Genomic DNA, 27,881 nt, shown 5'->3' with positions numbered 1-27,881 from the left:
TCTCCCCCTCCCCTTTCTTCCTCTCCCCTCATATCGGGGATTTAACCTTGGTCCTTCACACTGAATTGCATCCCCAGTCCTTTTTTTGGTTTGTTTGTTTTGTTTTTTGAGACAGAGTCTCGCTAAGGCTCTAAATTTCCCAGGCTGGGATCAAATTTGTGATCCTCCTGTCTCAGCCTCCCAGAGGACAGGAATTACAGGTGTACATCACCACTCCCCACATAAGCTATAATTTTCACAACCCAGGCAGGACACTGGTGTAAGATGGACCCAGTCCACCTGCCTGGGATGAATCAGCCTTTATCATAGGGTGACAAGGTAATTTCTCAAAGTCACCTGTAGCCCAGAATCCTGGGGCAGGTCTGGAGGGTGAGGCCCAGCCCTACCGGGCACAGAGAGGTAGCAAGCTGGCTATGGCCGGCTCCTTTGCAGCCTCTGCTCCCCACACTGGCCACAGTGGTATAGCTTTTGCATAGCTCTTGCCTCATGGGCAAACCTACCACACTTCCCCGCCTGGAGGTCTTAATTACCTGCTAGGATCAGGAGCCAGCTCCCAGATCTGCAATCGCCTGTGAAAAGCCGTTCATTTCGCAGAGCGGGTGAGGGATAAGGGGCGCCATATGGCCCCGCGGTGGAGCAGCTGGCTCTCCGGGAGCTCCCACCGTCTGGGTGAATTCGGAGACTTGTGGTTTTCATGCAGGTGTTGCAGCCAGGTAGCCTCACAGCAGTCAAGTGGCTCTGCATCCTTGGATGCCCTGGCCAGGGTCACCGCCTGAGCCCATCTTCCCTGGCCAGCGCTCAACCAGGTCCCCTGGGTCGATCCCCACCAGCCCCCTGGACTCTCCACCTCTGTCTCGGCCCGGCAGGGCGCCTTGCACTTCTGCAGCAGATACACGTGCCATGCCTTCACCGCAGCCTCCTTGGCAGGGCTGGGAGCATTGAGTTGAGAGTGCTTAGTGGTTTGGGGCTGTTATATATTCTCTGCTCTATGATCCGTGTTAGGTTAAAAGGGCCGGAGCCACTTTTCTTCCCACCGAAGGTAACTCAAGCTGGACTGGCTCCCTGTGGGAGAACTAAGTGATGACGGACTGTGGTTGGCTGGGATCGTTAATATCCTTCCCGCAAGGTGGCCCTCGCTGGCCCACCTCCCCAGCCGCGGGCGATGATGGATATATTCCTCGGGTTCCCCTTCCTGACTACAGCTCTTCTCCGCTGGTTGTCCGTAGCCACACAGCGCACGAGCTGGGGGTGCTCTGGGTCCCTGCAGCTGCGGCGGCTTCTCAGTCCCGTTAGCCTCACAGGCACCGAAGCAGAAGCTGAGGAGAGGAGCTGGCAGGAGGTCCACCTGCGGGGGTCAGGTCGGAGATTCTGTCTGACTCCAGGGTCAAGGATGTCTCCTAGAGACCGCTGGCCCAATGGAGGAGGAGGCTGCGCTCCTACCGTGGTGCTGGCAGAGGCGAGTGTCTCAGGAAAGAGAGGGCACCCAAGTTGCCATGTGTCAGCCTTTAACGCTTGATCTGAGTCAGGCATGGAGGAGCACGCCTGTCATCTCAGCACTCTGTGAGGCTGAGGCAGGAGGGTCGCAAGTTCGAGCCTGGCCCAAATAACTTAGCAACGGGAGACCCTGTCTTAAAAAATAAACAGGGTGGGGATGCAGCTCAGTGTAAGGCCCCGAGTTCAATCCCCAGGACCGGGAGGTGGGGGGACACTTGATCTGAAGTCAGCCGTGCCCCTCTCTAGGTTGTCCCCTGCCTGCTGTTTCAAGGACACGCCCCTTGGGTCTCCGTGGCCCTGCCATGTCTCTTTCTGGGGCTTATGGGCCCTTTGGGTTTCTGCTGTAAGTTCTTTGGGGAATCAAAACGGCCCCTTCCAACACAGGCTGGAGCCATGCCTGTTAATTGCAGCCACCAGCAAGACTGGTTTGGTTTTGGGGGACACTCTTTTTCCTTTTTGTGGTACTGGGACTTGGATGCAGGATCGTCGCACTGAGCTGTATCCCCAGCCCTGTTTGAAACTTAATTTTGAGACAGAGTCTCACGAAGTCACCAAGTTGCCCAGACTGGGCTCCAACTTGTGATCCTCCTGCCTCAGCCTCCCAGAGGCCTGGGATCACACGTGCATGCCACCACAAGCAGCCTGAGGGGCACTTGCTTTGGGTGGTAGCCCAGGGCTCCGTGAGTTGATCTGAGCCCACTGGGCCTTTTCAGGAGGAGGTGGTGTGGCTGTGCCTTGACAGGATGGAAGTGAGGCCCCTTCCTGCTGACTGTTCCCCTCAGCTGTGACCTTCGTAATTGTCCCCTTTCCTTGGGTGAGGCCATATGAGAGTTCTGCTCTTGTACCCTGTGAGAGGGGTGAATGGGAGTGCAGCCTCCTGTGTGGGCCGGCGCAAGTAGGGGGGCACTGGCCCGGATTCTTCCCACACTCGCACCAGGTACCCCTGTTCTTAGGGCCTGGAGGGGCCCTGCTGGTCAGGGGCCCTGGGCCACCATTCGCACTTGATGTGTGAGCAGCGTCTAACTGAGTTGTGCAGCACAGAGGCCCTGATGCTTGTCCGGGTGCAGCTTGATTACCTCTGTTGACAGGGAGCTCATTATCTCTTAAGGGGGCCCAGGCACATTTGCATTGCTCTCAGTAAAGGAAAGGTGTTTATTTGGTTCCAGGATGAGCCTGTCTCCTACATAGCAGCCTTTCAGGTATTTATAGCACTGTCTCCTTTCTCCCTGACCCTTGAACAAACTTTCCTTTCCAGGCTAAATATCATTTATTGACGTACCAGTTGATTTCAAAGTACCTGTTATGTGCCAGGCTCTGGGCAAGGTGCTAGAGATACAGGAGTTAGGAAACAGATGTTTCTTCACCCAGGGAGCTTGCAGTCTGATGAAGCCTCATTCCCAGCTCCCCTCTCCTCCTCTGGAATGTAGGAAGGGTTGCAGGTCTGGCTTGATCAGGGCAAATGGAAGCGCAGCTCTGCTTTCCATACTCCAGTGAGTGCCTGGGTGAAGCTGGACAGATGACCTTGCCTCGGCCGGGATCATCCGGAGGGTAACAGCTGTCCACTCGCTCTCAAGGGCGACAGTGGGGTCGAACAGGAGTGGGATCTTCAGTCTGTGGCGCCACACACACAGTGTTGCGTATAGCCAGTCCCTTGGTGGCCTTCGTGTGACAGTAACTCCTGTACCTTGTCAAACAGGAAGGCCACCTGCTCAGCAGATGTATGCAGATGGCTCGAGAGTGTTCACCCGGTTTCCATCAGGACAGATGCATTGAGCGCTTCCTGTGTTCTGGGCTCAGCACTGGGGCCTGGGTGGATGTTAGGGGTGCAGAGGAGATGGGGTGTCTTCCCCCACGGAGCTGCCAGCCTGTGGAAGAACAGACTTCCAATGATTGGCTCCTAATGGAGAATGGCTTTTTTTTTGAGACAGGGTCTCACTACGTAGTTGAGACTGACCTGGAACTCACTATGTAGCCCAGGCTGGTCTCGAACTCACAGCGATCCTCCTGCCTCAGCCTCCCGAGTGCTGGGATTGCAGGCATGCATCACCACGCCCGGCCTGGCTTTTTTATTTTTAGTTTTTGAGACAGGGACTCACTAGTTCAGCTGGCCTTGTCCTCCCGGTTGCTGCGATTACAAATGTGTGACACCACACCCAGCTTGAGGATAGCGTGATGGGTGCCGTGGAGGATGGAGGGTGATGACCCTGCAGACGGAGGGGAGAGGAGAGAGCCTAGCAGAGTGAGGGCACCTGGTGGGAGGTGGACGGTGAAGGCCTCATGGTGGGACGAGCTGCACACCCTGAAACTAGGACAGGGTGCGGAGAGTGGAGTGCTGGGGACCGGGACAGGGCCGGATCCCGAGGGGCTTGGCGCTGGAAAAGCCCAGGGTCCCCAGCTGGCTCGGAGCCAGCGTGGGCAGCGACCTGGAGCACAGGTGTGGAGGTGTCACTGTTGCTGCAGGTAGTAGCGCTGGCCCTGCAGCTGCTGGGTGACTGGGCCACGATGTGACAGTCACTGCCCTGTGTCCTCCTCCTCCCACAGGAAAGGACTGAGGCTGTGGGTCGACCCCGCTGACCCCTGGACGAGACCTTACAGGGCCGCAACCACCACACATTCCAGTACCTCCTGTGCTTAGTGCGATGCCCAGCCACAGGGGCCCTGTTAGACTGGCTTCTGGGTGGGACACCGCTGTGACCTTGGTGTGTGACCTTGGGCCACTCTCCTTCTTCCCAGAGAAACGTGTGTCCAACAGATGATCCTGTGAGAGCTGCCGGGAGTCAGGAGGGGGCAGAGAAGAGCTGGGAAGGTGGAGGAGATCGTGGGAAAGAAGGGGCGGTGCAAACCCTGGCAAACTGCCGGGAGCCAGCGGGGCTGATAACCCGACGGCCCTCGGGTGAGCCTTTGCCCTCTTCCCACCTCTTTGCTGGGGCACAGGGCTGCCTTTACCTGCAAGGTGCATAGCAGGTGCCTGTCCCTCCGCACAGGTGAGGAACCCAGGTGCCAGGCAGCAGGCAAGTTGTAGCCACGGGTAGCCAGCCAGTTGCCCAGCCCGGAAGCGCTGGAGTCAGACTCTGAAAGCAGGAATCCCACAGCTGTCGTGCTGTGTGTGTCTGCGGCGGGGAAAGCATCGCTGGTCTCCTTTGCGGGAGGAAGCCTGGGGAGCACCGGGTTGTGTCCACGCGTTACAGCGTGGGCCCTGCCTGCTGGCTCCTAGGGATGGGGCGGGCTCCATGGCCCCACGCTGCCCCTCGGCCTCACAGCGTTTCTGTTGCCTGGTGACATATTTTGTTGTCTTCCTGTCCTGCATGCCCTCTAGGCTAGAAAGGCTCCGAAGTGACATAATTTATGTGTTTAAAGAGTTACTTTTTGCCCCCGGGGAAAATAAGAACCCCACCTTGTCAGGATTTCTGGTATTGGGCAGTGCATGTCCTAGGCTTTGTCCCTGTGGGCAGCATGGGTGACCCACCACCCTGACTTTGGGCCCAAGTAACCAGGGTGTCTCCTCGGGCACCACACAGTGCCAGGCAGGGCCCCTGGCCCGGAAGGGATGGCAGAAGGGCCTCTGTCCTCCGGCGCCCCGTGTCCGGGTGCCCGGTGAGCCCCTGCACTCGAGGCTGTGGTGATGGCGCCAGCCACTTTGGGGTAGGGGGCGGCCTGAGCAGATGCTGCAGGTAATGAGAGAGGCTGTGCCAGAGGCCACAGCCAGGAGCCGAGGGAGCTGGGACTCAGGCGTGGGGGCCTTGAGCCTCCCTGTCCCCATCTGTAAAGTGGGGACAATGACAGACCTGTCCTGGCATGAGAAACCAGTGTGCTTTGGGAGTAGAGAGTGCTGGGTGAGTGTAACTGCTGGGTGCGCTGATGCACAGAAAGAAATCTGTCTCTCTTCGGTTCCTGCCCCCTCTTTTCTCCCCCTCCTCATCTTCCCTTCCACTTCCGCCGTTTTGTTCCTCTTTCTGCAGATACCTGCTCGATTTCTCTGCTGCTTCAGTGCTGTCCCGCAGGATAGGTTGGAGTTGAGGGCAGTGGGGGCCAGGCTAGCAGCCGGATGTCACCGAACTGTGACCCCAAGTAGAGGGAGACACTTCTCTCCCAGCTGGGGTGCTGGGCAGGACACCTCAGGGAAGGGGCGCAGCTGCGACTGGAGCAGAAGGTGTGAGGGGAGTGTGCTGTGCTGTGGGTGGAGCGGGGAAGGGGTTCCGGGGCCCTAGAGGGCTCACGGTGTCACCGGAGAGGAGCAGTGTCCTCGTGGGCGTCCTCCCCTGCACCCCTCAGACTCCCGCTGTCCTGTCGGGCTCTGGCCTGAATGGCAGGGCCAGGGCTCGCCCTGTAGCCTCCTCTGCTCCAACCCCGAAGGGCCAGATGGACTGGGCCAGGCTGAGGAGCCACCTCTGGGGCCTGGGGTCTGGCCCAGGGGACTGCGAGGGGACGGACGGATGGATGGGCCGGTGGATGCATGGATGAAATGAGGAAGTAGGGGAAAGGAAAGTGGTTAAGTAAATGAACGTGTGCGATAAGGGAGAAAGCGCCAATAGAGGCGGGAGGAAGGCACCTCACAGGATGGGGTGGAAGACAGTGGAAGAAGGGAGGGCAGGTGGGGACTGGCTCTGTGGGACACGGAAGTAACCATCGTGTTGGGGGCCCTGTGCGGTTGTTTCTGTGTTGAGGCCGGCTCCTGTTGGGAGGTTGGTGCCAGACTCACCTGTCTCCCGTGTGTTCCCTGGGGACCCTGCTGCTTTCCTGGGCCTTTGCTGGGGAGGTGATTTCTCAGGCTCCAGCTCAGCAGCAGAATTGACCATCAGGCCATAGCCCTGACTAGAAATAAACCTTCAAAACTTACTGGTAGGGCAGAGGTGGGCTTGGTGGTGCATACCTGCAATCTTAATACTCTGGGAGGCTGAGGCAGGAGGATTGCAAGTTCTAGCTCAGCCTGAGCAACCTAGTGACTTAGTGAGACCCTGTCTTAAAGAGAAAGGGCCGAGGATGCAGCTCTGTGCGAATGCCTAGGTTCAATCCCCAGTACCAGAAATCCCAAACTGAACACTCACACCAGCTGAATGTTAGTGCTCAGGGCTCTCAGGGGCCCCATCACTGTCCTGGGGACAGAGTGTGTGGTCACCAGTGTCTCCCTCTCCAGAGGGGTCTGTGTGTGGCCTTGGAGGCCTTGCAGCAGAGCCTTGTGCACCACTTCCGTGGGAATTGTTTTCGGCTCAGGTCACACAGCCTGCTGGTTTAGAATGCGTCAGTTATGCCCAGGCCCTCTTCCCGGAGGAGACCAGGGTTTTCTATCCAGAGCTGCCCTGTGCATGTTTAAGGAAGCGTTTGTGCATTTTCCCCCTACACTCTCTGCTGTTTGCACTCAGGATGGCCTGTGCTTTCCTCCTCCTCAGCTCAGCCCCATGCTTTTCAAGGCACAGACCACACCCCTGGGTCCCTGAGATGACTGCCTGTACCCTCCGGGGGCTGCGCTGTCACGAAGCCTGTCCCCTGTGGATGGACAGTTATAACTTCCAGGCTTGCAGGGCTGGGGATTTGGCTCCGCTGCACAAGGTCCTGAGTTCGATCCCTGGTACCCAAAACAAAAACCACAAAAAACGAAAGACCCCAAACTTCCAGGCTTTTGCTGTGGTCACTTGTGCTGTGGTAAAGGACCCTGTACCCCCGTGATGTTGTCAAGTCCAAGTGGATGGAGAAACAGGACAGGCCTGTTGGGGAGAACAGAGTCCCTGCCCTTGTCCCCGCCAATCCTCTGTGCAGCCTAGGGTGGTGCCAGGGCAGGGGCACCCTGCAGGTGGGTCCCCCACGTCACTAGGCTGGCACGAAGGCACAGTCCTAGGCCAGGCGACCCCTCCGGCCACTGGAGTGAGAGGTGAGAGCTGGTTCACTGCTTCCGAGTCTGTACCTGCGTTGCCCCTTTACCTGCTGCGGAGGCTCTGGGCCCGCGAAGCCCCCTCTTAGAAGCTGTGTGACGGGTGATAGTGATTTTTTAGTGTGTTTTAAATAATGTTAAAGCTTTAAATGTCCTAATGTTATTTGAAATGTAAGGGGCCCCTGTGGGCTTGATCCTGGGACAGGAGACAGTTTGGGCTGGGGGGGTGGGAGTCAATTTCCAGACACACTGGCCGGAGCAGACAAAGTGTTCCCAGCTCTGAAGTCAGACCGCAAGGGCTGCCCCCCGCCACCACCCCTGTGCCGTTCAGGCTGAGGGTGGCTAAGCAGGGAGCTGGGGCAGGGGGCTCTCCACTCAGACCAAGTGGTGGAGGAGAAGAGTACACGTTCCTGGGAAAGGAAGACGTTCCTACCTCAGCTCAGTGAGACCCATGTCCAGATCCACCGTGAATGATGGGATTTTGAGGAGAGATTTTCAGCAGAGCAGACTGCCAGAGATGGTGAGGGAATCTAGGGGCCCCGGGCTGGGCGGGGCGCAGCGAGGGAGGAGCAGCTGCCAGTGACCTTCCCAGAAGCTCTGCATTATTGTTATTAAAGCCCTAAATCAGCAGTGCTAAGTAGATCCTGATTTAGCCTCTGTAGGAGGGAGATTTAAAACCAGCGGGACTGCTCAGTGTGGGAACCAGGCAGTGACGGAGCTGGAGCTCGTGAGCCTTGGGTGGCTGTCACGGTGAAGGGTGGATGGTGGCAGCGGCCTTACCAGATGCCCAGGACAAAGACCAGCTCTGTAGGAAGGACGCTGCTCCAGGGCCGGCCTCGGCTGCTCACAAGCTGCAGCTGCTGTCGCCACGGATGCCCTTAGGTCCTGGTAGGGAACTGCCCCCCCACAGCCTTGTCCTCCTCTCAGAGGCTCCCGGTCCAGTGACAAGTGACCTGCAGTGCAGGGGCTGCAGAGAGGGTCAGGAGCATTGGAGCTATGGAGGTTGGCCAAGGATGGCTTCCTAAAGCAGGTGACATTTGGAGTGAGACCTGAGCGGTGAGTCAGCCAGGTGAGGAGGAGGCAGTAGGGGATACCAGCATGTGCAGAGGCCCAGGGGTTTTGTCACCAGGCAGGCTCTGAGGAGGACCTGCTAGAGAAGAGATGAGACCTCAGCTCACCCTGGGGAGATACTTGGCCCATTGATGCAGAAAGTAGCAGGAGGCTGAGGCAGGTAGGATCACCGCAAGTTTGAATCCAGCCAAGGCTTCATAGTGATTTCAAGGCCAGACTGAACTACATAGCAAGACCCTGTCTCAAAAGAACCTAAGAAATAAAAATAAAGACAGCGATGCTCAGCTTTGTTCTCCTTTTAGTTACCCATCGAACATGTGTGGGCCTGAAGAGACTCTGTTTCTAGCCAAAGCAGCTTTTAGGACCCTGACTGCCTCAGAAGGAAACACAAATTGAGCTTCTATTAAGCAACAGGTTAAGGACCCGGGAGTGTGTCCCGTGCGGCAATCCCCAAAGTCTCATCTCCGCTTCGTTCTTGAGACTGTGTCGGGGGCACCTGGCTGCGTGGTCCGTGTGGGTTTTGCAGAGGATCAGGCTGGGAGAGTGAGGGTAGAGAAACACACACACTACTGTTTTCCTGGGTGGCAGGTCCCGAGTTGGAGCCCGAGAGTGCCCTTGCCCTTTGTCCCCACAGAAGCCTGTGCCGTCTCAGCTGGAGAGCCATCTGTACCTGAGGACGCGGGTGCAGTCGAGGTGGGATCAGAGGGGCTGTCGGCCGCTAGCAGAGGAACCCAGCCGAGGGCTGGTGGGGGAGGGTTTGCAACACCACACAGGAAGCGCAGGCTGGGTTTTTTCTGTTTGGGTGGCTTTGGTTTCTTGAGACAGCGTCTCACTGTATAGTTCAGGTTGGCCTTGACCCTGCTACATAGCCCAGGCTGGCCTCGAACTCATGGCCTTCATTCCTCATGCCTCAGACTCCTGAATACTGGGATTGCAGGTGTGCACCACCACGCCTCACAGTTCATTGGTCCCTTCAGCCCCTGTACGCGGTGGTTCTGAGTGTCGGATGAAGTCTTTGAGGTCAGCGTATTCGAGGATTTACATATGCTGCCTCCTTCATAACAGTGATGGTGGGAAGGGAGAGCTAGGGATCTGGGCTCTTGCTGGGAGAGACCCTGCTCTGCCCAGCACTCTGCTGCCGTGCTCCTGCATCGCCCTCAGCCCCGATGCAGGCAGTGCCGTCTGCCCAGCCTCACAGTGGGGGACCCAGCCTCAGGAGGTCAGGTCGTTTTAGTCTAGCCAGGCCACACAGCAGTCTGGGTGGTAGGCCCTGGGACTGACCCAGCTTCGTCTGACTGGAGGTCCTGGTGCTGATGCATTTCCGCCTGCTTGGGGCCTTTCTGTCTGTCTGTCCTCTCAGCACCTCCTCTTCTGAGGCTGTCACATGGGCCCTTTGGGGAAGGCACGTCATGAGGCAGAAGCTGGGGACGGGTTTTTAAATCAGAGCATTAAAAAAACTGCTTGACAAGCTGCATGTTTTGCTTTCCTTGTAGGTAGTGAGGATCAATTTCCCAAAGAGAAAAAAATCAATGTGTTGGAATGTGTCTTTCTGGGGTGGGCGGGGGGGGGAACTCTGGCATCTGTCAAATGGGGGAAAAAAGACCCAGAACCAGATTTTCTTGGGTTGCGCGTGTGCTGGGGGTTGCTGACTCAGGCTGTATGTTCCGACATCGTTATTGTTGGGGGTGTGGGCGGGGGGGGGAACTCTGGCATCTGTCAAATGGGGGAAAAAAGACCCAGAACCAGATTTTCTTGGGTTGCGCGTGTGCTGGGGGTTGCTGACTCAGGCTGTATGTTCCGACATCGTTAACACGTTGGGAAGGTGTTGCTCCTTGGAGGGATACAGAGGGGTGCACAGCTCAGCTGGGAAAACCCTCTGCACAGCAAGCAGTGCTGGGGTGCGGGAGTAGCCTGGTGCAGACCTGTGGCTGGCAGTGTTGGAGGGAAAGTGCTTTAGCGGCAGGCTGCCCTGGTAAACGATGACTGGCCTCGAGCTGCAGCTCTCGGGGTTGGACTTGGCTAGGACGGGCCTTGTCTGCTTCCTGGAGAGGCAGCTGCATTTTGCCACAGAGCGCGGGGGACTTGCGGGCTCACCCCCACCACCACACTAGCGTGGCCCGTGGGAGACAGGCGGGGCCCGGGACAGGGGAGAGGGAAAAGACCCTTTGCAGTCAGATGCATTCAGTCAACAACTTTTTAAATTTTAAAAAGTGTTTATTCGTCCATGTTTGCAGTATGCAATGGTTACATTCCTGTAGGGAATTGGTACGAGTACGTAGCACATAGTAACTCTTTATGTCCCTTTCTCCCCCGGCTCCCCATCTCTTGATCCCGTTGTAATTTACAAAAGATCTGTCTCCCCATTTCCTATTATCTGTCTTTTACTTTGCAATGTATTTATACTTTGGGTTTCTCATATAAGAGAAACCATGTGATATCTAAGCTCGCATGTCTGATTTATTTCACTTAACCTTACAGTCTCAAGGTTGCATTCACTTTCCTACAAATGGCTCAAGCTTTTCCTTCTTTATGGCAGAGTAGTACTCCACTGTGTGTAAATACCACCTTTTCTTTATCCATTCTTCTGTTGGTGGACATATAGGCCACATCCAAGATAGAGCTGTTATGAGTTGTGCTGCTGTAAACATGTGTCCTTATGAATCACCGTCATATGGTGACTGACTCTTTCAGGAAAATACCTAGAAAGGAGCATCTGGGCTGAATGGAATTACTATTCAGTCCACAAATGTGTGTGGAGCAGGACCCTGTCCTGTGCCGGGTACTGCAGTAGGTACAGGACGTACAGGGGAATAGAGAAGCCATTCCTTGCCTTCAGGCCGAAGCAGGAGGGTGGAGAAGCAGGGTGGAGTTGTTGCTATGGCCTGTGGTGCAAACTGGATGCCGTGGGGACAGGGAGGGGGGTGTGATCAGGGGAGCTTCCTGGAGGAGGTGGCGCTCAGGTTAGCGGCAGGTAAACGTGGGCCAGTGGGGGAGAGTTGGGGCTGGGTGGAGGAGCCCCATGTGGGGAGGGAGGACTCCTCCCAGTGCAAAAGCATTTAACAGCCCCGGAGAGGACGGCTGGCCAGGCTGGGGAAGAAGGAGGGCGGGTGGTGTAAAGACCGTGCTCCCTAAGGGGCAGGGTTCCCTGCTCCAGTGGTCTGGGGGTTGAGTGTCAACTTCTCCAGGATGCCCTTCTGCATCTGCTCAGTCCCCACTCTTGGGGAGCCCCACCCCATGCCATCTCGGTGCCCTGTCCTTTGCTGGTGACACGCCAGTACCACAAACAGGGCCTGTGACCCATCTGTGGGATTCCAGTGTCTGGCACAGCATCTGTATACAGCAGGTGCTTCATAAATGCTTTGAATGACAGCTCAGTGGCCGTGGAGTTGATAAAGTCCCATTGAAATTGAAAAAAATGATGGCTGTTCATGTATGATGGTGCAGCCTGTGATCCCAGCCCTGGGGAGGCTGAGGGCAGGAGGATTGCCACGGGCTCGATGCCAGGTCATCCTGAGCTACACAGCAAGATCCTGTCACAAACAAACAAATGAATAAACCGACCCAAAACAAACAAAAAAAAGATTGCTGTGTTCCCAGTACAGGCAGCGTTCGTTCTAAGCAGCTTGATGTATTCATGATTTAATTTTGCCATAAGCCGAGGCGTTAGGAGACCATTCTCCCTATTCTCCAGGTTTAAACACTGAGGCCCAGGGGACTAAATACGAAAACTTGTCTGAGGCCACACAACCAGGGAGTGGCTGGAGCCTGGATGCAGACTGCCTGGCTCCCAGGTCTGTTCTCCGATTCCCTTGCTGTCCTTGCTCGGGAACCGAGTGCGGCCCTTATCCCTGTGTGCACGGCTCCCCGCGGGGGATTGAGGGTGCCTGCTCTTTGTGGGAGGGACCGCTGCCCTGCAACAGAGGGCTGGTTGGGGCCTGGCCCTTGGGTGTTTTGAACCCAGCACACTGGTGGTGGTCGATAAACACCGAGTGAGTGCGTGTCTGCACAAGACCCCCCACTCCCCAGCTTGCCTTTGTCCCCCAGGAGCACCACAGACAGCCTCCCTGTGAGAAGGGGCCTGGTGGCCAGGACTATGCCTCCTCCCTCCTCCGCCCCTCTATCTGGGCTGTGCTTGGCACCACCCAGAGCTGACCCCTGGCTGTTACTGCTTCCCCGCCTCGGGGGAATAAGGGGTCCTTTCTAGGTCTAGCTCAGGCCACCCCTCATCCTCTGAGCCTAAGGGGTCTCTTGGGTCATAAAGCCCAGGGCTTCCACACAGTCCCAGGAGAAGAACAATAAGATGACAGCCAAGAGCAGAGCAAGGGAACCAGCCATGACGAATCTCTGGCTCTCAGTACTTTGCGGGATCCTCTAACTGTTGGCAATGATGCTCTCTGTCAGCACCCACCTTACAGATGAGGAAACTGAGGCCCAGAGAAGTTACTCGAGGTCATGGCGCTAATCCATGGCAGATAGGGTGCAGGAATGCTACATCACTGCAGGGCACCACGGAGTACAGATGTGTGCTTCAGCCTGTGCAGTAGGATGGAGGGGCTGTCACCTATAGGCCCAGGCCCCATGCCAGGGAAGTGGTGTCCTTCCGGCCGTCAGCCCTGCAGTGAAGTCCTACTTTCCTGTAGTTTTCGCTTGGAGTCTTGGAGCCAAGTGTGGCCATAGCCAACTCTCGATTGCGCAGAGGAAGGGTGGCTAATTTGATTTGTCCTGGCTGTGGTGGGGACTGGAAGGACCAAGTGACATATGTTGGATCTTTCAGAATCCCTTACACACACGCACCTAGATGGAGCGTGACCTTGAGCATGGCAGAGTCGCCATGCTCAGTGAGTCCCCTCAGAACTGGCACTTGTGCCACTGGGATGTCAGTCGTTTCATTCCCAAGCTGGATCCAGCAACAACTTGGTCTGAGGCTCCTGCCAAGAACGGTGACAGTGATCTGCTCACTGCCTCGGGGCATGGGGAAACCGGGGTGCAAGGGTCCCTCCAGGAGCCATGTGCTATAGATTTCTGAAAGCTCTTTTCCCTACACTTCCTTTTGTCCACTCTGGGTCCCAGGCTGGCTGTCCAGGGAGTGTGGAAAGTTGTCTTTATTTTTCTTGACCTTTTCATGTGAGTAATTTTTACAGTTCCATTAACTAGTGGGACCATTTGCAAACTGCCAGGCAAAATATATTACCACACGCGCCTAAGGGTTCCCTTGGTGGAATGCTAATGGCGTGAACTGACTCACAGGGCCTCCCGTGAGCGGGGGCAGCCACAGAGGGGCCAGCACTGTCTGAGCAGTTTGCAGAGGAGACCCCAAGTCTGGCTCGCATATCTCTGCTCGGCGCTGCCTGGGCAAGCTCACCTTGCCCCAGAACTGACGCCACAGCTGTGTCTGCATCTCTGGACACGCAGTCCCATGCCAGCCTGCATTTGTACGCTCATGGGTAGGCTCAGTTGGACAGAAAGCCAGCAGTGGCAGCCGTCAAGCTGGAAGATGCAGTCGGATCATGATCTCCAGTCCCTTCTTTTCACGGGGAGAAACTGAGGCTGGAGAGTGCGGGGCCGTGTGCACACAGCAGTGACCTGTGCCTCAGTGTGAGGCAGCGTGTGGGTCAGCGGGGCCCGTCGGCTGCACACCTGCGGGCTTAGTTCTTGGCGTGGCGCCGGATCCGCTGGTGAGAAGCAGATGCAAGTTTGAGGGTCACCGAGCAGAGTTCATCATAAAGTGATCACTTGTAATAGTGTGTGAAGTGGACACCATTCAGAAATGGTGCAGCGCTGAGGGCTACAAACAGAGGCAGCTTCTGCCTTCCTTAGGCCAGAGGAAACCCTGGGACCGTCAGCCAGAGCGGGGAAGGGGTGGGGAAGGGCCTGCCCGCCCAGCCCAGCCTGGCCTCCTGCCCATCCGCCCACCTCCTGCTGTGACTTCCAGTTGGTCAAACCCATTCGGAAGCCAGAGGGCAAGGAAGGCTGTTAATGTCACCCGTGGAGGTCACCTCCAGGCACAGGGAAAGTGGAGGAGTTTGGCCGGTCTGGAGGGGTGAGTGGAGGAGATCTAGGTGACCTCCTAGTGCCCTGGTTCTTGTCTGCATGTACAGAAGGCACAGAGGTGGGGTATCCCTGTGGCTGTATACATTCCTGGGAAAGAGCACGAAAGAAAGTGTCGGAGTCGAGCTTGGTGGCATTTGCCATCCTGCCTCAGCCTCGCAGGACTGCACTTCGGGTCCAGCCTGGGCGGCTTAGTGACAAAAAAAGTAAAAGATGGCAGTGCAGCTTAGTGCCAATGTCCAGTACTGCAAAAAAGAAACAGGAAAAAAAAAACAAAAACAACCTTAAAAAGCCTACTGGGGCAGAGGGCCGTGGACTCAGCACGGGGTGTGCATAAGTTACCCCGGCTTCTCTGTGCCGTTTCCAGCTATATGTGGCATGGTCACCATGCTGACCTCTGGAATGACAGGGAGCAATGATGCTCGGTGCCCGGTAAAGAGGGGGGACTTCTCCGAGGGGTCTCCCCCTTTTTCACACTCACGGCAGCTGCTAGTGTCCACCTGCGCAAGGCCATCGATTGCAGCGTGAGTGTTTGCTGCATCATCTCTGTTCCTCGTCCCCAGTCCCTAGGGGCAAGAGGGACAGAAGCGGAGTGCTGAGTCTGCATGGTGGCTGCACACCTTGGCTTTATTGAGGTGGACTCAAAGCACCGCTTTAAAAAGGAGCTCCGGCACCCTTTAGGCTAAGTGCCTTTAGGGCCATCATAATGGGGAGTGAGTACCTGGCATAGGAATGAAAGGAAGAGACCTTGAATGTCCCATAGTCCGGTTTCCTCTGTCCGGGAACTCTACAGCAAGTTCCCCTCCCCGTAAAGCGCATGACATAAACACTCCAGGCTCTGCTGGCCACCAGCCTCTGGAGGACTCTTGTCTTTGGAGTGTAGAAGCAGTTATGCATTATTTGTTAATGATGGGTGTGGCTGTGTGCCAATAAAACTTTATTTACAAAGACAGGCAGCCTGCAACTTTGGTCCCAGAGTCCTAGATTGCCAACCCTGCCCTGCAAACTTGTAGGTACTCTGTCCTCTGCTTGCCTGTCACCGGGCCAGCTGCTCCCTACCCGGAGAAGCTGCTCCTGGAGCTGCTGAGAGCTCATGTCCAGATCTCCTCGCCCTAACCCAGTGCTGTTGCTAGAGGAGTGGAGGAAAGGTATCTGGTCCCTGTGATTTCAAGAGGGAAGTTTCCTGAGCCTCGTAAGATGTGGTTTAGGGGTGAGAAGGATCGAGAGCAGAGAAGTAGCAATCCAGTGGATCCTAGAGGTGGGCAGGAGGGCAGTGTGTGGTGATTCTCCCTCCAGGGGACCTCGGGCCTCATCTGGTGAAGTCCCGATTTGTTAGGAGAAGCTACAGGGCCAGAGAGGAGGGTGGGTGGCTCAGTATTTGTGAGGTAGATGCCCCCATGCCTGGGTGCATTGCAGTCCATGGGCCTAGAAACAGTGCAGGCCAGGGGACAGCTCCAGGGACCAGGGTGCTTGTGTGTGGTGGCAGAGCTCTGGGAAGACAAGTACCCCCCTCCTCATGTGGGCTGTGGTGAGCTCTGCGGGGCAGCTGAATGTGGGGCCCACAGATGCTGAGCACCTCCTGTGTCCTGGGCAGCATGAGGGTGCTGACAAGCTGGGTAGGAAGCAGTGTGCGTACCCCAGGGGAGGGAGCTGGCAAAGGAGGGCAGCAGGCTCCCTCGAAGCATGCTGGGGTGGCTATGGGCAGAGGCTCAGGCATGTGTATGAAATTCCCTGAGGCCCAGCACATAGTAGGTGCCCGGAAAATGGTAACACAGGAAGTGGTAGCAGCGGTCAGCATGCGTGGCTTTGTGTGCCTGTTTAAAATGATCAGGGAAGCTCATGCAAATCAAGCACTTACAGGGTGCCTGGGTACTGATACTTTGCGTGTGTTACTTCACTTAACCTCTGCAGCAACCTGTGCAGGAGGTACTACTGCCATCTCCATTTTACAGGTGAAGAGGGGTCCTGTACTGTAACTATAACAGGTAGACCTGCAATTCAATCTTAGATCACCTCATTGTCCCCACCTCGGCCGCTTCTCCCCAGCAGCACGGGCCCCAAACGAGCGAGTGAGGGTAGCCGTGTTTGTAGGGGAACAAACCAGCTCAGTGTCACAGGACACTGCGTTAGTGTCCGAGGAGACCCTGCTCTGGACGCCATCAAGTTGCTTGTTCCTCACAGCTCCTGTGTTGTCCCCCACTGAGCAGATGGGGCTGACACAGGAATGGAGGTGACCTGAGCAACCGAATAGCCCCTCTGGGTCCAAACCTGACCTCCTGGATCAGTCTGTGCTCTTTTCTCTTTTCTTTTTTCACAGTCCTGAGGATTGAACACAGAGCCTTTGAATTGAGCTACATCCCAAGCCCCCCCGCTTTTTGGTACCAGGGATCAAACTCAGGACCTTGTGCTTGCAAGGCAGGTGGTGGCACTACTGAGCTAAATCTCTGGCCCCCAAGCCCATTTTTATTTTGAGATAGGATTTCCCTAAGTCTAAGTGGTCCAGGCTGGGCTAGAACTTGACATCCTCCTGCCTCAGTCTCCTAGAGTACTAGTATTATAGGCATGCACCACATCAAGCTTGGTTTTGTGTTTTTAACCACTGATCCCTGTTTCTCCCAGATGTTCCTAGCACACCAGGAGGTTAGGAGCAGGATGGGTGGTGGTGGGGAGCTGCCCCGAGTCACACAGCTGTTCTCATTGAGCCTACACTGGGGTCCCTGCCCATGAGAACAACAACCCTGGGGAAGCTGCTTGACAAAAGCCATGTAAGGAGGAGGAGGAAGAGGACAGAAAGGCAGAACCCTAAGCTCCCCTCCCAGGGTTGGCTATGCGGGATCTGGAGTCCGAGCAACCTAGGGAGCCCCTGCTCTGCCAGGCCCTGGGGTCCTGAGGGCTGCCCCAGCTCCGGGGAGCACCCTGATTCTCATGTCCTTGCCCCTCAGGTGACTCTGCCTGTAGCACCCTCCACCCCGTGCTCAAACACAGAGTAGCCCTAGTGGCAGGCACAGCCATTCACTGTCAGTATTTCAGGCTTCCCACGATGCTGTCCAAACGCCATGGAATATGGACAGATTGAGGTTTTTAACCAGCAAACGGTGCAGGGACCAACCATACCAGGACACTGAGCGGGGAGCAGGGAGGCACGGCAAGGTCTGGAGGGACTGATGGGACTGGCCACATCCCTGGAGGCCCAGGACTCGTGAGGTGAGCCCTGCATGTGGGTGTCTGTGCCTGTAGTGAGAAAGGAGGCATCCAACGGACTGTGCCCCAGTTCCCTGGACTTTGGGAAGGACCAAGAGAAGAGGCAGTGGAGTGTGGCGCTTGCTTGCTCAGAGCCCTTGACCTTGGGAGAGGTCAATGACCAGGTTTCTAGGGTCAAAGAGGGGACAGCGGGCAGGACACAGGTGTCCTTTCCAGACCTCACTGCTGCTCCCTCCAGCTGGCCCGACAGGGCTGTCACTGTGTTGAAGCAGCTGCCCTGGCCCCTGTTGCTGGCCGTTGTTGACCCTCCTGGGGGCAGCCACACTTCCCCATGCTGATCCCTCTGCACGGATGCCCCCTGAGCCACAGGGGTGGGGGGCCACACAGGCTGGACACGCAAAGGCCACGTGCTGTTGGCCCCCTCACCTCCCGCCACCCTCAGAAGCCTCTGTCCCCAGGAGCTTCTTCCCTGAGTGCCTTTGTCCTTGGCCGAGAGGCACACACTGTCCCTGATGTCACAGATACATGGCCTCAGCTTCTCCGTTCTGAGGTCTCTTCCATCCCTGGTGCGCTCACCCCCTCTGAGGTGGCAGAGATCCCTGCAGTCCGACAGCAGCCGGAAGCAGCCCAGAGCTAACCTGACAGGCTGTCACACAAACAAGTCCAGCTGTGGAGGAGCAGGGACTGCAGCAGCTTGTGGGGGGGGGGGATGGGAGACAGGGCAGGGCCATTGGCTGAGGCCAGGGCTGGGAGCCAGCCAGGTCACAGCAGGCATCAGTCGTGAGCCAGGGGGTGGATGCCTGGTGTCCAGTGTGTGCAGGAGACAGCGACCCATTTGAACTTATTTGGAGAGTGAGGCAGTGCTGGGGCCCACTGAGCCATGGCTGTAATGCAGCTGGTCTCGCCTGGTTCCCGAGGGGAGCTGGGGCATTCGCTCCCCAGGACTCCAAGCAATCTGGACGGGTCCTCAGCCCAAACCACAGCCCTCCTGAAAGCTACTGTGCAGGTGAGGACCCAGGTGCCAGGCTGACCCGGACTGCAGGTGGCCTGGGCCGCCTAACGTGGAGCCGCTGGGTCTGCCTTGCTGTGCACCTGGACAGAGCTAAGGCAATGGCTGCAGAGAGCATCAATGTTTAGGAGGGATCCGGCCACCATGGAGAGGGCCTTGTCTAATCTTACTGTGCCTCCTAGTGGGCATTCAGACCAGACTGCCCCTCAGAACCCACCATGGGGCCTCCCCCCACCCCCGGCCCAGGCCAGAATGGCAGGAGAAGGTCTCTGGGTGCTTTCTGGCCAAAACCCTCATCTGCATCCCCTGGGACCTGGATGGGCGGATGACAGCTGCTGATTTCTGCAGTTTTCAACATGGGTGGAGCGGCAGAGGGTCTCTAATCCTCCCCAGTGGCTGAGATGGGCAGAGCTCTCAGGAGCAAAGCATGACCTTGAGGAAAAAACATGAATTCTGTCAAAAGATGAGCAAAATAATCTCCCTCCCTCACACTGCTGTCAATAAACCTCCTCGGGGAGGCGCTGGGAAAGTTTGCTCACTTTGGAGCCTCCTGGCTGGGAGGCTGTAGCATTTGACTCCGTGATAAGAAATTGCCAGGCGCGTTCTAATTACAATTAGCATCATCGTGGATGTCTCTCTTAATTACTTTCTTATAATTAGCTGTTGCCTTTTCCTCAGCATTTGTATACTTTGCAGAATTGCTGACATTTGAAAGCCCCAAAATAGGGACATTTGGGGAGGGGGGCAGAAAGGTGGAGGCAAGATCCCTGCTGTTCTCAGAAGCCTGGGACATTTCTGGGCCTTAAAAGGAAGCGACTGGGACAAGAAAAAATGCAAATGGAGGGACAGGTGACTTCCTGTGCAGGGTGGGCAAGAGGAGGGACTGGGGATGAGGGGCTGGCCTGCCAGGGGTCTCCGGAAGTTAAGCCCTGGGGGAAAGTTCTTTAAAAGCCACCAAGCTTTGTCATTTCTGGGGATTGGGTTTCCCTTTAGGAAGTGAGGCTGGGACACGACAAACTCTCCTTGGATCTGTTTCAGAGTTAATTAAACACTGTGGCCTTGAGCTTGATATCCCCCACCCCACCCCCACGGTGATGCATCCCGCGTCTCCAGCACCAGGGCATTGTGACACAGCGGGTTATGCTCCTTGCTGGCTGGCTGGCTTCACCGTTCTCTCCTGCCTCTCCCACAGCCCTGTGTACGGAGGAGTGTGTGCACGGCCGCTGTGTGTCCCCCGACACCTGCCACTGCGAGCCTGGCTGGGGAGGCCCTGACTGCTCGAGCGGTGAGTCTGGGGCGTCACATGGGCGGGGGCTGTGGCATGTGTGTGCTGACTGCTGGGCCGAGCCGGGTGACGCAGGGTGGGCCCTGCAGTACTTCGAGATGGTACCTATGGTGGGTATGGGGGGTGGTTCTGGTGTCTGTGGGGCTGTGCGTGTTGCAGGTAGACTTGTGGGGTTGTCTGTACGACCTTGCTTGTGGTGGAACACCTCCAGATGTGGTCTTTGAGGGTGGACATGAACTGGAGATACCAGCTGGATGCAGATCCAGGAAGCCACGGTGGACTAGACCTGGTCCTCAGCTTCATTAGTCCAATGGCTGAGTTTTGTAGGAGCCCATACAGGGGCTGCTTATGAGACTGGTGGGCCCTGAGGCCAACTGGAGACAAACCCTTCCCTCTGGCTCATCTCTCACCTGGACGCTCAGCCAGGTGGCAGTTGGTTAATGTCACAGACTTACATGGTTTTCAGAAGCGTTGGCTGGTGTTGAAGCCCAGGTTTCTGCCTATTTTGGTTGGGGCAGAATGGTGACCTGACTGTGACATGGCTAGGCTGATCCACTGGGTTCCAAGCCTCATTATGTAGCTGTCTTGTGGGGGCTGGGGGGTTCCTGTCCGTTACCCCATACTGACTTGAAGGCCATTCGAGCTTGGAGAGGACCATGTTGGGTCCATGTTGGCCTCCCGGGGGGCTCTTGCCCTCTCTTGCTGTTCCTGCTGGGTTAGAACCACTTAGTTTTGGTCCTTTTTTCCAAAGTCCCTGAGTGGGCCCTCCCTATCTGCCCAGCATTGAGAAGCTACCAGCCAAAGCAGCCAAAGCCGTGGCCACGACAGGAGACTCGTTGGTAGGGTACGAGATCTGCGCTTCCTCCCAGCCGTGCTCTGCTTTGTATAACTTTGCTTACAGCAGATCTTGGATGAAGTCATATCAGGGTTGGGTCTGGTGAGCCCTGTGGGGTTGGGGCTGCTGCCCTAGTCCAGTGCTGAGAGCTACCTGCTGGAGGTGACGTATGGCTCTGCATATGTGTGATGCCCCTTGGCACGGAGGTGTGGGCTGGACACCATTTTCAGGATGGGCCTGGGAAGCGGGCAGACACTGTCTTCTCGGGGTGGGAGAGATGGAATGATCGTGGCACTTGGTGACCAGGACTTGGCCGTTCAGAGTAGGTCTTGTCCCCAGAGTGAATTCACTAAACAAACGGGTCACGGTCCTGTTACTTGGCACAGAGTTAAAGCCAGTACCTCCATCAGGCTTCGTGCGGAGCAGCCCCCAGGGAGCTTCTGCTCCATTAAGTGCACTTGCAAACGACTAGAATTGCAAGTTCCATTTGACCCAGCCATCCGTCCCTCTGCTGGGTATCTTCCCAAAAGAATTAAAAGAATCATACCACAGTGACATGTGCACACCCATGTTTATAGTGGCACAGTTGGTAATAGCTAGAACTTGGAAACAGCCCAAATGCCCATCAGTTGGAGACTGGATAAAGAAGATGTGTTTTTTTTTAATAAAATGGAGTACTGCTCAGCCATAAAGAATGAGAAACTGGAGACATTTATAGCAAAGTGGATGCACGTTGAGGCCATACTCTTAAGTGAAATTAATAAGTCGCACGTGTAAATACCGAATAGTTTCTCTGGTGTGACGAACTAAGAGTGTCAATGAGGATCAAGATGTATAATTGATACTGTGTAATAGGAAGAAAAGATCTAAAAGAGTAGAGGAAGCGGGAGGGGTAGGGGAAAGGTTAAAAGGGGAAAGGAAAAATATGTGAAAGGAAAAACATGGAAAGAAAGTCTCTGTAAACAGGGTGGGCTGGGCATTCCCAGTGTCCTCTGGGAAAATGAGAACCAAGACCTGTCATGTGAAAGTACAAGATCCCAATGGTGGATGTGACTGTACTGTACACCTAACATGTACCAATAAACTTAAACAATGAATGAACGAATGCTCCCGAAGTAGCTGAAGCACCACACTCCCAGGTCTCCCTACGGTCAGTACTGTGGAACCCATGGGAAGGCTTCAAAGATGGCTTCCGGGCAGGTTCTCTTCCATCGACCACCTAAGAGTCGCTCTGTAAGAAGCAGCAACCTCTCCATGCATGAGTGCGTCTCCATCCACGCTGGCCAGGCTGGCGTCCAGATTGGCAATGCCTGCTGGGAGCTCTACTGCCTGGAACATGGCATCCAGCCCGAAGGCCAGATGCCAGGCGACAAGACCACTGGGGGAGGAGGTGACTCCTTCAGCATCTTCTTCAGAGAGACTGGTGCTGGCAGACACTGCCCAGGGCAGTGTTTGTAGGCTTGGAGCCCACAGCCATGGATGAAGTGAGCAGTTAGCACACCGCAGCTCTTACACCCTGAGCAGCTCATCACAGGCAAGGAAGATGCTGTCAGTTACTTTGCCCGTGGGCACTGCACCATTGGCAAGGAGATCACTGACCTCGTCTTGGACCAAATTCCGAAACTGGCTGACCAGTGCACGGGTCTACAGGGTGTCTTGGTTTCTTGCAGCTTTGATGGGGGCATTGGCTGTGGGCTTACCTCCCTGCTGATAGAACGTCTCTCTGTTGTCCAAGCTGGAATTCTCCATCTGCCCAGCCATCCCCCTGCCCGGTTTCCACAGCTATGGCTGAGCCCTAGAACTCCATCCTCAGCACCCATGCCACCCTGCAGCTCTCTGGTTGTGCCTTCAGGGTAGACAACGAGGCCATCTAGGACATCTGTGGTAGAAACCTCGCTATCGAGCACCCAACCTACACCAACCTGAATGGGTTGATAGGTCAAATCATGTCTTCCATCCCTGCATGGGGAGGTTTCTCAGACTCAAACCCTGAAGGACTCTCAGGAAGCACTGTGCAGTGATTAAATGCAAGAGCTCCGGGCTCAAAGCATGACACGCAACTTAATTGTTGCGTGACCTTGGGGAATACATTGAGAGCTCTGAGCTTCCTTTGCCCTGGAAAAAACAATTTGGAAAAATAGTTGAATTTACCTCACAGACCTGTCCTGAGGGTTAAAGGAAATAATTTCAATAAAGTATGTAGTCCTGACATGTATTAATGCTGGCTGATGCTCCTGACGGAGCCCTGGATGTTGTTGATCTGACAGAATTCCAGACCAACCTGGTACCCTGTGCCCGCCTCCCGCCTCCACTTCCCTCTGGCCCCTTATGCCCCTGTCATCTCTGCTGAGAAAGCCCACCATGAGCAGCTTCCTGTAGCAGAGCTCACCAGTGCCTGTTCTGAGCCAGTCAACCAGATGGTGAAAGGTGACCCTCGCCATGGTAAATACACGGCTTGCTGCCTGTTGTACCATGGTGACGTGGTCCCCAAAGATGTCATTGCTGCCGTTGCCACCCTCAAGACCAAGCAGACCATCCAGGTTGTGGACTGGTGTCCCACTGGCTTCAAGGCTGGCATTAATCCCCAGCCTCCCACTGTGGTGCCTGGTAGAGACCTGGCCAAGCTGCAGTGGGCTGTGTGCACGCTGAGCCAACCCCACAGCCGTTGCTGGCATGGGCTCGCCTGGACCACAAGTTCAATGTGAGGTACGCCAAGAGTGCCTTTGTGCACGAGTTCGTGGGTGAGGGGATGGAGGAAGGGGAGTTTTGGGGACATGGCTGCCTTAGAGAAGGATCATGAGGAGGTTGGTGTGTTTTCTGTTGAAGGAGAGTTGAGGAAGGAGAGGGAAACCGAAAATGTCACAGAGGTGCTGCTTTTACAGTGAAGCTTATTCTGTTTTAAACATTGAAAAGTTGTGGTCTGATCAGTTAATTCATGTGTAGCAGTGTATGCTCTAATATACGATTACTGACCTTATTTATAACATAAATGCTTTGTCACAGACCCAAACTGTCCATTTCTCTGCTGGGTTTTGAATAAAGTATTCCCTGTCCTAGCAAATAAATAAATCATAATAAAAGGTTGCCTCCAACCCTGTTTGGGGGACAACAGCATTGAATTAAGGGAATTTAATGATTCTCACTTTCATGATCACTCAGAGCACTGCATGTTTCTTTCTTGCCTGTGATAAAGGCCAGGACAGGGTGATGGATCATCCAGAACTCCTCCCAAGGAGCCTAGTGGACAAGGCCTCAGGCTGTGTGTACAAAGACTCTAGCCTCTGAGGCCACATAGAAGAAAGCTAGGTGCCTCTGTGAGCCAGCTGTTGAGGTACAGAAGACAGCCACACAGTCCCTCCCCGGCTTTTCTTCTCCCGGCCCCTTTGCTTCTTGCATGTCATCTGGGCTGATGAAGCCGTGGTCTTTATTCCCTTTAAATGATTGCTGCTATGTCTGACCACACAACAGCAGGTTCCATCTGATCAGTGTGGAAAAATAAAAATGGAGATTGCTACCATTTATTGAATTTTACTATGCATTAGGCACTGTATTTATATAGTCGTTTAATCTTCACGACAGCCTTATGATGTGAGAATTATAAATGGCCCCATTTTACCAATGAAAAAGTTGCAGCACAGAGGAGTTAAAGATGTTCCAGCAGACACGGAGAATACGTGGTGAAGCCAGTATCATCTCCCAAACAAAAACCTGGCTCCTCTTAATTATTTTCTCTTTTCCTTCTAGACCCCCCCCCACTTTTCTCCTCTCCTCCCTCCCCCTTTGTTTTTTTCAGTATTGGGGATCAAACTCAGGACCTTGCGCTTATGAGGCAGATGCAGTGCCACTGAGCTAAATCCCCAGCCTCCCTTTGGTTTTTGAGACAACGTCTCACTATGTAGTTCAGGCTGGTTTTGAACTATGTAGCCCAGGCTGGCATTAAACTTGCAGTGATTTTTCTGCCTCAGTCTTTGAAGCGCTGGGATTACAGGTGTGCACCACCACACCCTTCAGGGTGCTAAACCTCTCATAATGCAACCTAAGGTGGAAATAGACCTTCAATGTTAAGTCATAGTTGCTTACATGGAAGAGAAGGATCTGCCTAAGAGAGATGTTGGGGAGATAGAGGAGTCAGCCGCGGGATGTGAATTGTTAGCAGCCTGGACTTGCTGATATGCTGTTGGACCCTCTGGCTGTCTGTGTGTGCCCTGCTGTGGGCCCGGGAAAAGGGCGGCTCAGGTCTCAGTGGGTGCTGTGTGTGTCCCTGGAGACCTCTGAACGGACTGGTACATGGGACGCCTTTGCCAAGAGACCTCCGTCTGGTTCGTTTGGAAGCAATTGCTGGCCTTTTTTTTTTTTTTTTTTTCCCTCTCTCCTATTCCATATTAAAAAGAAAGGTCAAACCTCACTAAGCATGTAGTCAAAAAGGGGTCCCCCTGACTCCCAGAGATGTCCACTCCTGACCTTTGGGTGCTTGTCCTCTCTGTCACTTCTCTGCACATTTGCTGTATGGGTACCTCCAGCGCAGGTGTGGGTGCTAGTCCATAATTCGCTCTTTAACTTCACCTTTAAGACGTGCTCTCCTTTCCTTGTCAATGAACCCTGATCTCCTTTTAAATGTTTCATGACCTAGTAGAATTCCTGAGATGGATTACCTAATGTATCGAACCAGCCCCTGTTGGGGAGCACGGGGGTTGTTTCTGACTCTTCACGATGATAGGGCCGCCATCCTTTACCCAAGGTCCTTGGGGATTGTGGGTTTCGGAACTTAGAGGAGTTTTCCCTGGCTTAAAACATACATGGCGACTGTATCATGTGTGACATGAAGCCCCGCAGAAGCCGGGCAGCACCCTGGCGGAAACCATACTTTTCTGCAGTGACTGCATGACATATCACATCCAGGGACATAAAGACAATATGTAACCTCAAATCGGTTCTGTGTGTAGCTTTACCGCCCCATGAATGTTGGCACTGAACTTCAAAACAAAATTTTGTTTCAGCTGTTTGGATTGCAGATGTATGGAGAAGGGCCTGTGGCCTTGGCTAAAAGCGTTGCAGGGGTTCTCCTTGTGCATATATCTTTGTCCCCTTGTCTCAGTTTGTTCTTAGGATAAATTCCTGGAAGTGGCAGGGAGGGTTATAAAGATCTATCATCCTGTTCTGGCCCCTGCCCTGCCCTTTGTGGCCGCCAAGGGATTTATGGATCCAACAGTCATGAAGGGGAGAGATTTAGTACCCAGGTTGGGGTGAGGACTTTCCATTCTTTTACAGCCTTATAAACCTGGAGCCTAATTTCTTGAAGGCCTGGACTGATCTCTTTCTGCTCCATACAGGAAGAAGGCAGACTCGTGAACTCTGTGCACAGCTCTGAATGGTTAGCTGGACCAACACGGGGTAGTGGAGCGGCTGTGTGCTTGGTCATAACCCTCCATCCTGTCAGATAATGAACAGGAGAGGCTGGGTGTCAGTCTGTGCTGAATAAAGATGGCAGAGTGACTCTTATTACATTGCACTAATCTCACAAGTGGAGATAAAAAGAAAAAAGTTTTCCTATATTGAATATCTAGCTTTTTAAAGTAATTAGGAATATTAAAGCACTGACAATGATTGAGATAGAAGCATTATTCATAACTTTTATTTCCGTACCGGGCAATGATCCAGTATATTTCATTTATGAGGTTTGAGCTGTAAGAAGAAGGATGTGAGCCAATTCCTAAATTAAATATGCCCTGTTAACTTTTATAAATGATACCCAGGAATTAACTTGGAAATGTAAGCTTTCATTGTATTATTTAATTATTGTATTTCCCGGGTCCCTCATCTCTGTTCCCATAGTGCTTTGCAGTTTGGATTGTGGGCAATAGAAGGGGATTTGGATTTTGGTCTCAGGGCTCCCCGGAAGGCATAGGGTAGATGGAAGGAGAATCCTGCCCCTCACCCCATCGCCTCACTGTCTTCCATATTCTTATTACCCCAAGCTGGTCTCATTCACAGACATAGGAGGAAGCACAGGAAAGAAGGTGCCAGGACAGGACCTGGTACACAAGGGCCCTACTGTCTGGCAGCCCCTCCCCCGCCGCAGATGTGGGGTGAGGCAGCGTGGGGGAGCAGCCCCATCATGGAGGCAGCGGGCACCAAACCAGGCCCCCGCTGGCAGCCACTTCTGCCAAGTCCGGCGCGTTCTTAACGTGCACGGTGTGTGGGACCCCTGGATGACTCGACTCTGAGCTGTCTTTGTGGGTGAAAAGCAAATGTTTACCAGCTCGGAAATATGCCCATACACCTGGGCCAGCCGGGGACTTGGTGGGTTAGAGCGTCTCAGAATAAGGAGTGTGCTTGCTCGAGACTTAAAAAAAAATGATGGTAAAATATCCGTAGCAAAACATTTCCCATGTTAACCATTTTCACGTATACATCATTGGGACATTGATCCATTCACATTATTGGGCGACCCTCACCACCATCCAATTCCAGAACTTTTTGTTTTCCCAGCTGAAACTCTGCATCCATTAACCATTAATAGCTCCCTAATCCCCTTCCCCCAGATCACCACATTCTCTGCTTTCTGTCTCTTAATTTGACTACACTGTGCTTCATGTAAGTGGAATCATACAATATTGAATTGGTGTGTTTCATGTAGCATAGTGTCCCCGAGGTTTATCCATGTTGTAGCCTGTGTCCGAATTTCCTTCCTTTTTATGGCTCTTTGGATGTATAGAATACATTTTCCTTATCCTTTCCCCTGGCAGTAGGCGCTCAAGTTGCTTCTACCTTTTGGCTGCCATGAATACTGCTGCTATGAACACAGGTGGACAAATGCTCAAGCCCCCACTTTCATTTCTCTGGGGTTTAGAGCCAGAAGTGGGGTTACCTGAATCACCTATAATTCCGTGTTTAGTTATTTGAGGTATTGCTCTACAGTTTCCCACGGTGGCCAGATTACCTTGTGTTTCTACCTGCAGTGCATGACAATTCCACTTTGTCCATACCCCCAATGCTTGTTTATTTTCTAGTGTGTTTTGTTTTTTCCTTATAGCCATCCTAATGGGTGTGGGATGTTATCATATTGTGGTTT

General features: G+C 54.4%; 1 protein-coding gene and 1 pseudogene across 1 annotated transcript in view; both read left to right on the top strand.

The window, feature by feature from the left end:
• Megf11 (multiple EGF like domains 11) overlaps positions 1-27,881 on the top strand; it is a 213,330-nt gene that overhangs the window by 47,297 nt on the left and 138,152 nt on the right. Inside the window, exon 5 of the mRNA XM_010643315.3 lies at positions 19,882-19,974. Coding sequence (XP_010641617.1) covers positions 19,882-19,974 — 93 coding nt within the window. The remainder of the gene's footprint in view (positions 1-19,881; positions 19,975-27,881) is intronic.
• Positions 22,064-23,694, top strand: LOC104875597 (annotated as a pseudogene).

The sequence above is a fragment of the Fukomys damarensis genome, unplaced genomic scaffold (assembly GCF_012274545.1).
Source record: "Fukomys damarensis isolate Sample0158 unplaced genomic scaffold, DMR_v1.0_HiC HiC_scaffold_25, whole genome shotgun sequence".
Classification (NCBI taxonomy): Eukaryota; Metazoa; Chordata; class Mammalia; order Rodentia; family Bathyergidae; genus Fukomys; species Fukomys damarensis.
Note: the sequence above shows the minus strand (reverse complement) of the source record. Positions and strands in the feature narration are given on the sequence as shown.